The sequence below is a fragment of the Anser anser genome (assembly GCF_964211835.1).
Source record: "Anser anser genome assembly, chromosome: 10".
Taxonomy (NCBI): domain Eukaryota; kingdom Metazoa; phylum Chordata; class Aves; order Anseriformes; family Anatidae; genus Anser; species Anser anser.
Window position 1 is genome coordinate 31,866 of NC_139730.1, and position 15,016 is coordinate 46,881.

Genomic DNA, 15,016 nt, shown 5'->3' on the forward strand with positions numbered 1-15,016 from the left:
TTCCCACGCCGTTTTCCCGGAAAAAGCACAAACGAAAACGGCAGAAATTTGCACCCCACGCCGCGTCAGGGAGGAAATATCTGCCTTGAGCAACATGCCGCTCGCGGCTGGGAAGCTGAGCGGCGGCAGTCTGAAACACTACATTTTTTTACCAGGACAAAAAAGGGAGGTAATAATAATGAACCCACCGTGGCCAAGAGGAAGCCCAGAGCCCAAAGTGTATGCTGTCTGACAGACTGCAGGACGCAATGCGCTCTGTCATTTAATCCTGTGTCAAACCTGGTGGGACCCCCTCTCAGCTTCCCTGCCACATCCCCATTACCTCCTGCCCTGCTTCCCTCACTCACAGGGGCCACCCCTGGAGTCGCCAATAGCACTGCTGGTGCCTGGCCTGGCACCCAGCCTCCCCCTCAACTTCTCCTCCCGAGACTAAAAAAATACCAGCATTCCTTGAAAACGAGTACCCTCAGAGTGAGGAAGGAGCACAGCCCTGGGCTCCCCAACGCAGGCCTGGAGCTCTGCCACGACTGTCCCCCTGTTCGGGTCCACGGCAACTCCAGCCCCTCCTGCACTGCTCTGCCACTGCCTCACACCTGTGCCACAGCTCCGAAGTGCCCCCATCCAGTACCCCTCTCAGAGATGTCCCTTAGGTCTCCCTCCAACCCTTCACAAGGATGGAAGCAAACAGAGAGCTCCCTCACCACTGCTCAGACGTGTGAGCAGGGCAAGTGGTGCCACCCAACAATGCTTGTCCTCCTCAGCAGGGCCTGCCTGCTGCTGCCACGCTGCTCCCAGGGCCTGGCTCTTGTGTTGGGGGGCCGCCTCCTCTGGGAAAGATTGCACACAACAGCCATGGGGACAAATGAATTTTTACTTAGATGTGAGTTACAAAGGCAAATTTTACTAGCAAAGAAAGACAGACATGCCTTGTACGCGTAGCTACTTTCATCATAAATACAGTGGCATAAAGGAGTAAGCAAAGCTAAGCCACCAATAAATTATAAAATACATGTAACTCAGTGCTGAGACCGGATCTTTTAATAGTTTTTCCTTTCAGAGAAAACCTCTCGTTTCATACTGTTAGCTAAAATGAGTAGACTCCTTCCATTTTTTAAGATTAATTTCAACCAACCATTTTTTTTTTTTCCAACTTTTGCCAATTCTAGGCAAGAGGCAAGTATTGTAAATCACTTGTTACGGATGTTTTCCTTCATTAGGATAAGATAACTGCTAATACCTCATTACCTTGTTCCCAGATCTGACCACAGCTGTAGTTTAAAAAAATATATTTAAAGTATTCTGTTTAGAAAAAAAAAATGGAGGAATCGATCTCTGTGATTCAAGAGCTTGCAGAATACAGCTGCATTTTCTTAGTAATATTTAATAATATTCCACCATTATTCTCACCATCCCCAGATCAAAGGAATGCAATTTTTAAGTCCTTCTATGTTACAGCAAATTCAGAAGCAGCTAAAGAAAAAATTAAAAACCAAGGCAAGACCTTTATCCCATTTCACATCTCTTTTTTCGATAGCAGTGGAAATCCAGTTCTGAAGTCTCCCTCTTTCAGATGCTCTACACTGTACAGATCTATCTTCGGTTTGGTATGTAAGAAAAGGATTTTTTTTGTTGTTGTTATTGGGTTGGACCCCACATGCACCAACATTAAAATATGGTATTTAATACAGTCTAGATGTTAGCAGGTTGAAAGACATAATTGCTTATTAAAGGATTACAGAAAGGTTATCCTCAGGAATGTAACCATTTCAAATATTGTGAGTGGCTTTTATAAGCAAAGATCTAGGCCAATGAACTAGTGCTTACGTAGATCAGAGATAAGGCAGTTCAACCTAACTCAGTAATCTGAAAGAACAGTGAAAGTGACACATGAGTAACTTGAAATTTGCAATTAAGAGTTATGTCCCTTCTAAAAAAATGGAAATACTAAGAAGAAAACAGGGGTGGAAGAAGGGGCAGAACAAACAATTAGTTTAGGGTTGGATTTATTTATTTAAGAGTCTCTGTATTCTTATTGAATCTAGCAGAACAGCCAGCACCACCACTGTGCTGAAAAATCCACTAAATAGTAAAACAAATGGGGACATCGACAGAGCTAGAAAATTTTAACTTTTTAAAGACTGACCTATTTAAGATAGTTGTCTTCCCCCAAGGGAACTTTTGGCAAGTCTGCAGGTAGAGCTTTAACATTTATTGAATCAGATAAAGATATATGGAACATTGTTCTAAACCGGAAAAAAAATACATTTTAAATGCTTTGCAAGCAGCACTAAAAGCTAACATCTTAAGAATTTTTCAAAGTTTCCCCTCCCAAAAGGCTTCTTTTCATCCTTATGCAGTAATAAATGAATTCCACAGTCCTTCTATGTAATGGGCCATCTGTAAATTATAGTGTCATTAAGAGAAACAAATGAAGAAAAATAAGACACAAAAGCTGTTCTGTGTGTCTATAACACATAATCGTGAATAGTTCAGCAACCATTTATGACACTTCATGATTCTCCAGACCCTATGCGTTCTCAGCAATTGGCTTGCTGTCATCACCACCACAAGTTCACAAACAAATGGATTACCTGGACTTTGACCATTTTTTAATTGCAGTCATTGCTGTTAGAGAGTAACTGGAGTCCGAATACAATCTGCAACTCTTTTTTTCCTTCATGAGGCAAATCAATAAATCAATTGCTCTATAGTGCCATCTTTCTCTTTGTACACATAACCAGAATACAAGACTTATAAAGAACACGATTAGGCAAATAAAGCAGCCCTAAATTTATCCTATTAATAGTTTAATCCCCAGTGCCATATAAAAATACATTCTCAGGGGACCTTCCAAGTAGAACATAAAGGTCATAAAGGTACAAGAAGCAATACCCTACAGACTCAGTCAGCACTGTCAATTCACAAGAGGTTCTTAGTCCTTCGTCATAATACATTTGATATATTTTAGCAAGGTATGGGCATATACTGATGCATAACTAAGTCATTACAAGTCATATATGCAGGTTTCTATTTATCTCCCCTTTCACAGACTTGCCAGCAGAGGTCAGTTACTTCCCATAAAATTTCTTGTTCAGAAGAAAGATCAGAAGGTTGACATTTACTTTTGCTCTGTCAAACAACTTCATGACTGCAACGCCTTCATACTGCAGCTGCAAAAGATCCTGTCAAAGAGAATACGCTTATGAGTGAGTAATCCTCGACAGCTTATGACTATACAAGACCCTGTGAAACAGTAAGTTTTTGAGGAATACCTATCACAAAGCACATGGCACAAGCTAGAAAAACAAGCAAGCTAAAGACCAAATCATCAAGCAACATATTTTGCTATTTTGCATGCACTAAGACTTTGCAGATCTTTAATCTGTGCGTACAGAAAATAAAAATTACAAAAGGGCAGAATTAGAAAGCAATTCCAAGAAAGCTGTATTTCAGGTCTGGACATCATCGGACTTTCATTCGCATAACAGCCGTTAAGTTTAATTTTCAAAAAGGGTCCCACTTCCATATGCCTAATGTTATCACGTACCCATGAAACATTAAAGCATTCCACAGTATGGCTTTCTAAAAAGCTTATCTGCCTTAGACCTCAGTGAGGTGGTTTAAAACAGCAGTTGAAGTCAGAGAAATAAACGGCACCTCCATTAGTACTAAATACACAATGCTGATTCCAGTTCTCCATTATTTACGCAGTATTTCTAGTTGCACTTTCCTCTTGTCTGTGACGCACCTGACAAAGCAATAAGACTACCTGCACTGATTCATCTCGGCAATGAATTTTTCAGCAGCTCTCACTCTTGAACACCACATACTGGAGAAGGTGTTCAGGTTGCGCTACTACAAAGTAATGTTGCATGTTTTGCGAAATATGAACTTGCCTCCTGCAGCTGTGTAGCCTGGGTGATGCTGGAGTAAATATCAGAAAACTATTGCTGCTACTTTCTATAAAATCTTGGCAACGCAAGCGAAGCCATCGCTAACGCTGTATTTGGAAAAGCAATGGCAGTTTCCTCATTACTCCCCTCTCAGAACACGTGCTGTTTCTGAACAGCAGTTCTACAAAGACCCATCAGTACAGCAACACGTACTTGAGGACCGAGTAACATCAGGTAGCCACGTGAACAAAAGAGTTTGTGACCAGCTTCAATGGATTAGAATTGGAATGAGCTACAGGTGTTCTCAGAGCACACATATGGGATGTGCAAGACAGCTGTCCCTCCCAGCAGCTGATTAGGGAGTGTGACACAGATTTATCTACACTGTGTAGGGTGCTCCTACACACAATCTGTTTCAAGATCCCTGAGACATCCATAATCAACATACCTAACGATTCCTGGGGACCAAGTTTTGGCAGACACACAGATGTAGACAGAGATGCCAGACATAACAGTACCAGTGTGGGAAGAAGAATGGGAACCACGCAGCACAAGTTCAGTCTGTATTCCTGTTCGGTAGCTTGGTGTAAAGAAAGGTTGAGGACTCTACAGCTAAAGAAACCAGTAGTTGCAAGGTGGCAGAAAGAATACCCGTAAGTTACAAGTAGCTGATGTCAACACACCCAAGCCTAGCTGACTGCTGACACAGGCTCCTGATCTTTCTGCTACAGCAGGAGGTTGTTGAAAGTGCTCATGCATGTACATGTATGTGCACATATATAAGCGTAAATAGGAATACAGACAGAGATCAAGCTTTCATTAGTAAAGAAACAAATTAGTCTGAATTCTCCATTTGCATTGCATCTTTTTCACTTGATCGTCTGTTTTTGAGACAGCTTTTCACACCGTTCAGGCAGAATGTATGTCATTAAAATTTTGATAAAGAGTCTGGCAAGCAAAAGAGCTATTTGCTGGTCACGTACATCCCATGGAACTCACATACCAGACACTGTCATTATTAAACAGGATAGTTCTTACCTGATAATGTAACATAAAGGTTTCCATCTGTACCCCCATGAATTTTGCTTTTACCTCAAAATCTCCTACTTCTTCCGTCGGACTGATTTCAAATATCACATTTTTAAACCTGTATATTTGAGAAATTAAAAATCACAGTTCATTACTGAACACGCAGTTCCTAATGACATAATTATCTGAATATAATTTTTTTAAGAATTCTGTTCGGAACTTCTAACTCTATCTCCATTTGGAATGATGCCATAAAAGCCAACAAGACCCAGCACAACAACAAATGGAAGCCTAACAGTTTTATGTCTGGGAGATCACATCTTCGTGCAAGCACAACCTACTTCAGCGCACGCACATCCACACCCCATTTAGTGCAGAGTACAAAATCATTCAATTCAGGGTCAAAAAAAAATTTAGTAACAGGCCACTTCTCTATATCCTGCGAAAAAAAAAAAATAGACCACTTTCTCAAGGCTAGCTAAATGCATCTGAACAAACCCAGGCTAGCATTAAGCTGATTTTTCAGCAGTGAGAGTTATTAACCATAGTAGCAATTCACCTAAGGAGGTACCCTTCCATGACTGGGAGTGTGGGGCTGCAGGGGGGAAGATGGTGTCATCTTTAAACCCTGATAAACTTCTCTACCAGCGATCTGCTCCTGTTTAACCAGAAATAAGAGAACTGCTAAGCGACCAATCAATATGAGGTTTCTTGGCCCTGTGCCAGCCTACACGGTCAAAACAATGTCTTCACGTTTAATAGCTAAGTCTGCCAACAATGCTAACCACTGGACAGCCTGTCACCAACTCAGACATATCTCAGGATGAACAGAATGCAAAGACTCCCTGTAGACCCAAGAAGAATTCCATTTGTCAACTGTGACCACCGAGACAAGTTATAAGAAAGAGAATGCAACGATCCCAGAAAAAGAGGGACATGGGTAAGCTATTTAGCTCTAATGAGTCATAAAACAACACTCACTGGTTAACTTGCAGGTCCTCAATCTCTAAAAGCACTCCCTTCTCATGAAGTCGAGCTGCTGTATATTTTAGAGAAATCTTTTTACTATTTTTGCCTTTCATCTCCCGAGGCTTCTTCGAGACCCTGGAAAAAAATTGACGTTCAGTCAAACAAATAAAGAGAAGTCAGACAGCGAAGATGTAATCCGATTTGGGTGAGTAGCTAAAACCAGTATAGCTGATCAACTGTGACTAACGTGGCTGATAGATGATGTATTCCTACTAGTAAGTTTATCTACAAAGCATTTGTAGCTCTGATCAGATCTTTGACTTCCGACTATTTACCAATAACTTACATTACAGGAGCAGAAAACACGATACTTCATAGAAAGCAGTATTATTTATCATTAGGCAAAAGAGAATGTTCTTATGGTTAACCGGTACTCTGAAAATGGACCGCTAAGAGTTACTTTGACACACACAGAAACAAAAAAAATAAGTGCAATTAATGATAGGATCCAAGATTACACATGCTACGTATATTTATGCATGACCTGTGGCCCTGATAGATTTAGAATGTTTTTCATCTCACCTCCTCTTCAATCTCAGTGTACTGACCACATGTTCAATGGACGAGCCATTACAGTTGCCCATCTTCACCCATCAGACTACTCGTTACCCTGCTGCCTGTCCTTTGTCACTGCACTGGAGTTAAAATTTTCTGTGTGTCTGAGAAAACAGAAAGACCTGGCCTACCTTTCATTTCAGATTCTATTTTAAACAAGGGTGTCTGATGCCAGCAATTTCAGGCTTAAGGGCTAACATATTTCCCTTTTTCACAAATCTGTGCATCACACCCTTTCCAACAGCAAACCACAACGGTCCAAACCCATATCTGAAGTTTCCTCGAAACAGGAAGTTAATTCTGCAGCATGTTCAGATGAAAAATGGGAGAGGGCAAACAAACCCAGCTATTTTAAAAATTTTTCTTAGCCTAGTAACGACAATGCTGTGCCTGCCAATGTAAAGAGGAGAGAAACTGGGAAGGCAGACTTTTTTTTTCAGGAAAATTGTCTTGCACCACTCCCTCTGGGAAAAAAAGAGGACAATTCATGATCAGTGCTGTCATTTTAAGTACCTATGCTGTTTTCATTCTCTGCTCCAAGAAAGGACGATAGTACAGACCGACTAAGCAGCATATGCATTATCTGGGCAAACCACCCCGTTCTCTCTGGCCTCTCTACACTTCCCTCACTCAAAGGGACAAATTTCTTTCAAATGTGTCTTTTTGACCCCATTTGGGGCGCCATCACTCTCCCTGTACTTTCCCACCACCGCTGAGACCCTTCCCTAGAACCCACCTTTGCAGTAACGAGCCTAGCCAATGAGCTTTGTGCAGATGGCATTACAATTCTTTTTAGCAACGACCTACATGTTCTTTCCGTAAGGAGCATTTCTAGGGTCACAAGCATAGTTCTGAGATACTTACTTGCCCTTGCTGGCCAGGTTATCCAAGCAGGTTTTAATGTAGCTTTTGTAATAATCCACTTGTTCCCCATAAAAGGTAGCTTTGGAATTCAAGGCACTGTACGTCTGCTGCAGCTTTACCAACTCTGCCTTTCTTCTCTGACGGTATCTACGCTGATTTCGGATATCCTACAGCATAGAACAAGACATGTAGAGACCTACTGGTTATTGAAGCTCTCTGGCTGCTCGAGCCCAGAGCACTGAGACATACTGAGATGCACTGATCTTATTTAGCCTTCCTTCAGGCTACAAGTTGTAGTAAGATTCCTCAGACACACTTGTCTCAGTTTAAGTGTCATCGCTTCTCCGTGTTGAACTAATCAACTCTACACAGCGGTTCATTTGAACCTTTTGTTGCTTTCTCAAATTTCAACGCTGTCATAGCGTATGTCAACAGTGTCGTAGTATGCGATCTAAGGAAGGCAGCAATTTTTGCCTCCACTGGGTAGGAAGGGTACCTTGCAAAGCAAGAACTATAACCATAACAGTGTACCGACTTCCTCATCTTTCTTTGTCAGTCAGTTATTTTTAAGCATGTTACATGAGCAGCTGAATAAAAAACATCACATGTTCAAGTCAACTTCTGTTTTCATTTCTGATACTTAATCTGATCTCTACGGGTGACAATTCATTCACTTTACATACATAATCTTTCCTACACAATATTTTGTCAAACGTATAATATGATGAAATGTGTTGTCAACATAGCAACATACAACAGCGTTATATCTCTTCCACAAGTTGTTTTGTTAGCTTCCCACTTTAGCATTTTAGGTATTCTTGAATGGATATACTAAAAACAAAACAAAACAAACAAAAAACAATATTTAGGATTTCTTTAAGTTATGAGCAAAAACTTCCATGCATGATAAAGTTTGTAGAGGCATTGTAACACTTTCTTAAGGTATCTTAGATTCCGGTAACACAAGCATTTGAGAAAACAGGAAATTCCCATAAAAATAAAGGACTTTTGAAATGTGAAGAGGTGGAAACACTGCAGCAAATGGTATGCTTTGTATGTCTACCTACTGCAAAACTTACGCCTCCTGAAAACTCACACCAGTTTCCCAGCACTGCAAACTGTGGAAAAAAATCAACTACGACTAGGAAACCACCAACTGGCATACCTTTGCAATGTCATTGATTAGTTCCTGGTATTTATTTTTTGCATTCACTATCCCCAGTTCTGTCAGCTTCTTCAGGCCCGTCTTGATTTTCTCTTTTTTTCCCTGAAGATTTAAGTTGCCATCCTCCCTTACAGACACGGATTTTTTCATCTTATCGGGGGTTTTGGCATCACGAATGGCCCGTTTCTGCATAGCTCTTTGATGCTCTGCTTCCTTGAAGAACAGGAATTTACAAGTTCATTAGCAGATTCATTTTTTAAGGTGACAAAGAACTAGAATCAGGTCATCTGACAACTCCGACATAACAGGGTAAGAATTTTGCTCAGTCATTCTGGTACTGACTCTGATGAATCCATGTTTGATGAACACATTCCACGTACAGGAACCAGTAGAAATCTACCTACTGTTTAAAAGTCTTCTAGATACCTATTTTCTGGCAACTCTCAGAGGACTAAGATTGACACGTATAATTTATTTCCATTATATTCCTTCCTCGTTATTGTTACGCGCTGCTCCAACATCAGCGGAGACAACTTCACGACAATACATAATGCAGATTGCCAAGCATACCCACATTGATCTAGATAAAAACAATTTCTCAGTCTAACACGAACGTGGCGAAACAAATTCTTCATACTTGCTCTGATGTAGCTGGAGTTCCCAAGATTTCAGTCAGTGTCTCCCCTGGCTGGAAGCGGATTACATCAACAATTAAACGTTTTGTGCTGCAGAGAAACCGAGGAGAACAGGAGATTAAAAGTTTAAGCCCGAAGACCTTCAACATTGCTCTGCAATAACAACAGTTGTACTTATTTACATTGAAGTCATATCATCACTGGATGCACTTAGCCAGATGTAAGTTAGACCAGACCAGAACTCTGATAATTGATTTACCTTTTTTGAAACTGTTTTATCAGTGAAAAGTTTGGAAACTGATTCCAAAAGTGCACCTCAGTGCTTTGTAACAAGTAGCAAAAAAACTCCATGTGACATTTTTTTTTCCATGTATGTTAAGTGAACCAAAGCGGGTACCCGTCTCTAATTTAACAACAAACAGGGTCATTCCTTGATCTCAGGATCAAAGATCAAGATCTGTGACTTAATCACAGCCAATGCCTAGTCTGAGGCAATTCTGTCCCTGAGGCAGATGACAGTACCAAATAGTGCCTTCAGTACTTTGCAATCAGGCTGGAATTATTTCTGGGATAATGCAAAGTGCATCAACACCTTCCTTACCATTCACATCTTAGATGATTTCAAGCACGTATGTGTGATAAATCTTTACTTCTGAAATCAATGTCACCTTCTGGTGGATAGGGAAATACTGACATATCTTTCAAGAAACCCAGTTAATTTAATGTTATTTGTTGGAGATACAATTTTTTTCTGAGAGATCATTGCTCCATCTAGGCCAAGTGTAAGCTGATCTGAAGAATTCTCAGTTAAGCTATCTAGAATCTGAGCAGGAATGCATCAGAGGTGGTGAATGCCTAACTGCATGCCAGGTAGTTGCTCTATAAATCCCAGCAACAGGGATTTGCTTAAAACTGGTGAAGAGTCAATATTAAGTCCTCCCAATTTAAAAATAAAAAAATAAAAAAATCTGGCATTAATGAAATCGCTGTCTGTTCATTGCTCTACTTTGATCAGTCTACATACACCTCTATTTCCCAAAAAGCTATTAGTCTTCCTCTATCAGAGTCAAGTCTGGGGCACAGAGAATGCAGAGGGTACAAAAGAGCATCATAAACCAAAAAAGGTGAGCGGCATCACTCTTATCATATCATAATCATAGAACGGCTCGGGTTGAAAGGGACATTAAAAATCATCTAGTTCCAACCCTCCTGTCATAGGCAGGGACATCACCCACTAGATGAGTTTGCTCAGCTACGTAGACACTATGACCGTCTTCCACTTCACTAACAGGATAAAGACGTAGTCTGCTCAAAGGCTATATAAATCAGCAAATTCCGTAAGAACTAGCAATTTCAGCAGTACAGCATCACATATGCTAAGCATTCAGTTACACGTAGTATTTCACACATGTATTCTATTCACATGTATTCTATTGAAAACATACACAAAGGACATTACATAGGCAATCTTAATTTTACATCAATAGACCTCGGAGTTAAAAGTAAATTGTGATGGATGCTATGGGTTATTTACAATAAATAAATCCAACTGCTGCCATCACACTTGCTCACAACTGGAGTATTTTCTGTTTTGGTAGGTTTTCCCCTCTGAAATCATCCAAGATACACTTTTAAAGAGCGACAAATTCTACAGTGACAAAGGACTAGCAAGAACAAGTTTAAAAGCCACAGCATTTAAAGGACATGGCTACAAGTTCAGTTTATTTTGAGTAACAGTACCACATTTGCTTGATTTAAACTTCAGTTCTCTCACTTTCACATGCAGATTAGCTGTGAAAATTCAGGTTCTACTCTTCCTCTTCTCTTGAGAAACATAGTGGGTAGATTATCCTTCACTTACTTCAGCAGAATTGTCCTTGCATCCATCTCTGCATTTTCATCACCAGGAACATCAAATTTATTGGTGAGCGTGAGAGAAACCTCTGTCTTTGCTAGCATCTCCCTGTTGGGGTCATTAACATTGCCAGATCCTTCCCCTGTTAAGTGAAAAAGGATTCTATATATTACATCATTCTCTATGTTCATGACTGCTACAGCTTTGCATTTTTTCCCCTACATAACAGACCTTAGAAAAACTACATTGTTTCCTTTACCGTCAAAGATGTTGCAATAATAGCATTTGAAAACACCTTCAATATATCACAGACATTTTCTTCACGAATTTAGAGACTACACACACCGGAAAGGCACCACATAATCTCTAGTGTATATGCCTTAAGGGTGATGCACGTGTATTATACACTGTATCTCAGCATGTCACTCTACCAAGAAGAGCAGCTGGCCAAAATACTTTATAAATTAAAGTATCAATGTGTCTTTCTGACCACGTCCTCACTAGAATGAATTTTCCAAGCGAATAGCAAAACCTTTGTTGGCGACCAAGCTTGTACTCTCCTAATAAACAGAAGTAAGCTGTCCTGTCACAAGGAATTTTACCTGTTCCAACAGTAGCTGAATTTTCATCAGAACAGTTGTTAGGATGCTTTTTTGCTCCCCCTATGCCCCCTTTTTAAAGGGCTGTAGAAATATTAAACTGAGACATTAACCACAGCAATCATATACACACAGGAGAAATGAAATGGTGAAGGAGGGTAAATTCTAGTTAAACTCAAGGTTTAGGTTCTCTCTGATAACACTTCTTACGTTCTGTTTTGTGAGTGCTCAGAAGAAAACAGGCTAGCAATTACTCCTTTAGAATGTTCCAACCTTCCGTAACAAGCAACTTTTTAACTACTTTTGAATCCTCTCAGAAAAACCGTGTCCATCCATCCCCAAAACCCAGCAGAGGAGATTTCACGCTCCCATTAGCTGCAACATAAAAACCAAGAGCTGCAACATAAAAACCACGAAAGGAGAGGCTTGTGCAACTTCTCAGTTTGTTATACCATGAAGAATTGAACTGTGCGGCTCAGGTAGTGTTTTTAGAAAATTTCCACAGATTTTAACAGTGAAGTTAGTTTCTTCTTCCCTCCAGCCCAAAAAAAAGAGAAAAAACAACAAAATTCTCTATCAAACATTCAACAGTGTATAGAAAACACTCAACAGGATGGAAAAAAAAGTTATGCCAAAGATTGCTATAGGGACACATGTTGTTTACTATATTTATTACTCAACTCTGAGGAGGAACATAAAGATCTCCAGAACAGATAAATCTTTGCAAACAAGCTAGGACACACAAAGAAATGGCTCCAGCGTAAGGGAACAAAAAACGTTTCTAAGTTTCTGTCCATCTTCTAGAAACAGGAATGGTGCAAGGTGAGGGGAGTGGGGACAAAAAGAAAGAAGTGAAAGAAGTGAGGTGTTTTTTTTCAGGGTCACAAGTTCTGCACTCATAGGAATAAACTGGAACAAATTTGCTGCTCCTTCTGCTTCTTTTTTAGACCACATACTTCCAGATAACCAATGATACCAATGGTGGCTCTTTTTTTTAAAAAAAAAAACAAAACAAAACAAAACAAAAACACTGCACTTCTTCACATCATCCAAGGTAATATCACACATTTCTTAGGTAAAATAAAATAGGTCACCTATTAAGGACTCAATTGTAGGAACTTCTCCGAGATCATCCAGCAACTCGTGAATTGGATCATTGTGCTCAGGAGCAATTGCATCTTGATGGTCTAAAAGCAGCTAGATGAACATAAAAAACGTTTATGTTCTTCATAAAACCTTTTCTAGACAGAAGTTACGTGACTTTGCACTGGTATATTTTAGAAAAAGATCTTACTTTGCTAAACTCCAAAGCTGCAATATCACCATTCAAAATTGTGCCATTATCATATACTCACCTACTTTTGAAATAATTTTTAAAAAATCACCATCAAATTACTGAATTCTCTAAACTTATAAGCTCTTGTACACTATAATCAAATGACAGCTTTCGTTTTTGTATTTGTTTACCTCAAGTTTCAACCAGAAGCAGTATTTCTTTTTGTGAGGACTAATTACAAGGAGCATCTGCAGCTACTGTATACTTACAGTGTGTGTATTGATGATTTCACCAATAGAAATATAAATAACTGGTTTAGTGAGAGTCACCAAGTCAGAATATTCGTCAATATTAAATTTATCCTGCAATTCAGGGACCTCGCAGGCTGCCTGAAAAAAACGTCTTAAAAAAAAAAAAAAAAAAGGAAGAGAAGAAAAGAAGAACAAGTCACAGACCTATCAAGAGCATCAACTCCCCCGATAAGCCCAAGTCATTCTTCTTTAAACTATGGTACATTATAGCATACTACGGTCGGTCGGCTTTACTTTATTACATGAAGAGTAACCTAGTAAAATTCAACTATTGTTATTGGCCATGTGGGCACTGGCTCTTTTTCAGCATCAGCAGGACAGGTCTATGGTTCATGTGACCTTGTTCACACATCCCGTCTTTGCTGCAGTTACACCCCTGACTCCCAGCAATCTAGTTTTCTTTCTTCCAAAAGATGAAAGGTGTAAGATGACAATTCTTGAATGAAAAGCTTCTTTTACTACACAAACAGCTAAATGCCAGCCTGCTTTATTCCTAAGCACCGTTTAGTTTTCACAGGAAGGCAGGATTCACACAGGAAAGAATGCACGTCCGCTCTAGTTGCTCGCGGCCATAGTGTCACAATAAACACACAGAAAAGAACCTTTATTCTAGAAACTTGTAAGTCAAAACACACCTGAGGTAGCAATCTCATTAATATACTATGTATTGTTCGTAAATTCCAGGTACACATTTTACCTGGCATTATCATTGATGCTTATGGAAGTCTGAAGTGTAATCTCTTATTTTCAACAAACTGCATATTTGACAGGGATGGAATTTATCATATTTAATATTTATTTTCATCCCTTTTTATTTGCAACGTTATCCCCACCACACTTCTCAACTTAAATTGGCTAAAGTCTTCTACCTGAACTTCTGGTACGACTGCGATAGGTACTCATTAATGATGCTTAGATGTGCATTGTCTCCCATGAACATTTTATTGGATGCAGCATGCTGCAACATCTTTGCAATTGAACCAAGGTTTCTGCGTTGGTCCGTGGTCAGCTGACCTCCAGCTGAAAGATCAATGATGTCAAACGCATCTGGTGCAACAATGGCTGGATTCATGTAGCGATAATAGAGTAAGTTGCCAACAATCTAGGAAAAATTGAGCAGAGAAGAAAGAGATCAAGAAATTGGTATAGGCCCCCAGTGAATTTTACTGAAACTTCTCCAAATGAGTTTTGGCAAATTATTTTATTGTAAGCGGTAGGTCCCTTCCAAGATAAATGGTCTACTGTGCTGCCATATACAAGCAGATGCTACCCCAAAGACTCTAGCATTTATATATAAAGATGCAGTAGGACAGTCAACACAAAAAGGGAACGCTGAGCACTACTAGTTCCAGGACAATACAGCTGCAGATGTTCCTATGCATAAAGATTTTATATTTTAACCTATAAAAACATATATAGACAGACAATATTACAGATTACAATGAACTACTACTTGTGAGCATATGACCGTCTGTCATGAGAATTAAACAATTTAGTTTAACAGAGGGCAGAACGACCATAGTATAGAGGAACCTGGTACTGCTGTCCCATAAGGAACAACAGCTAATTCTTAGAGATGCATGCAGAATTGACCGTCTCCAACAAATCAAAAATAGTGAAGAAGCATTGTAAACCAGGGAGTTAAACTGAGAAAATAGCAGCTACTTTCCACCCCTTCTACAAATTCCTTTTCTCTTTCAGAATAACTCGTATAAGCCAGCAACATTTTCAGCTACAGACTCCCACTTAAAATTGAGAGTAACTGAGTAATCATTTAATGCAGAGGTAAGAAACTCAGAAGTATA

At 39.7% G+C, this 15,016-nt stretch overlaps 1 protein-coding gene across 2 annotated transcripts in view; it reads right to left on the bottom strand.

Moving 5' to 3' along the window:
- Window positions 1-853: 853 nt before the first annotated feature.
- IQGAP1 (IQ motif containing GTPase activating protein 1) overlaps window positions 854-15,016 on the bottom strand; it is a 74,133-nt gene continuing 59,970 nt past the window's right edge. For both annotated transcript variants that reach the window (XM_083850193.1, XM_083850194.1), the window contains exons 29-38: window positions 14,081-14,313; window positions 13,170-13,302; window positions 12,719-12,821; window positions 11,032-11,167; window positions 9,173-9,260; window positions 8,536-8,748; window positions 7,371-7,537; window positions 5,904-6,026; window positions 4,932-5,040; window positions 854-3,182 (exon numbers count right to left, since the gene is read on the bottom strand). In XM_083850193.1, the coding sequence (XP_083706319.1) occupies window positions 3,069-3,182; window positions 4,932-5,040; window positions 5,904-6,026; window positions 7,371-7,537; window positions 8,536-8,748; window positions 9,173-9,260; window positions 11,032-11,167; window positions 12,719-12,821; window positions 13,170-13,302; window positions 14,081-14,313 (1,419 nt within the window). In that variant the 3' untranslated portion in view covers window positions 854-3,068. The remainder of the gene's footprint in view (window positions 3,183-4,931; window positions 5,041-5,903; window positions 6,027-7,370; window positions 7,538-8,535; window positions 8,749-9,172; window positions 9,261-11,031; window positions 11,168-12,718; window positions 12,822-13,169; window positions 13,303-14,080; window positions 14,314-15,016) is intronic.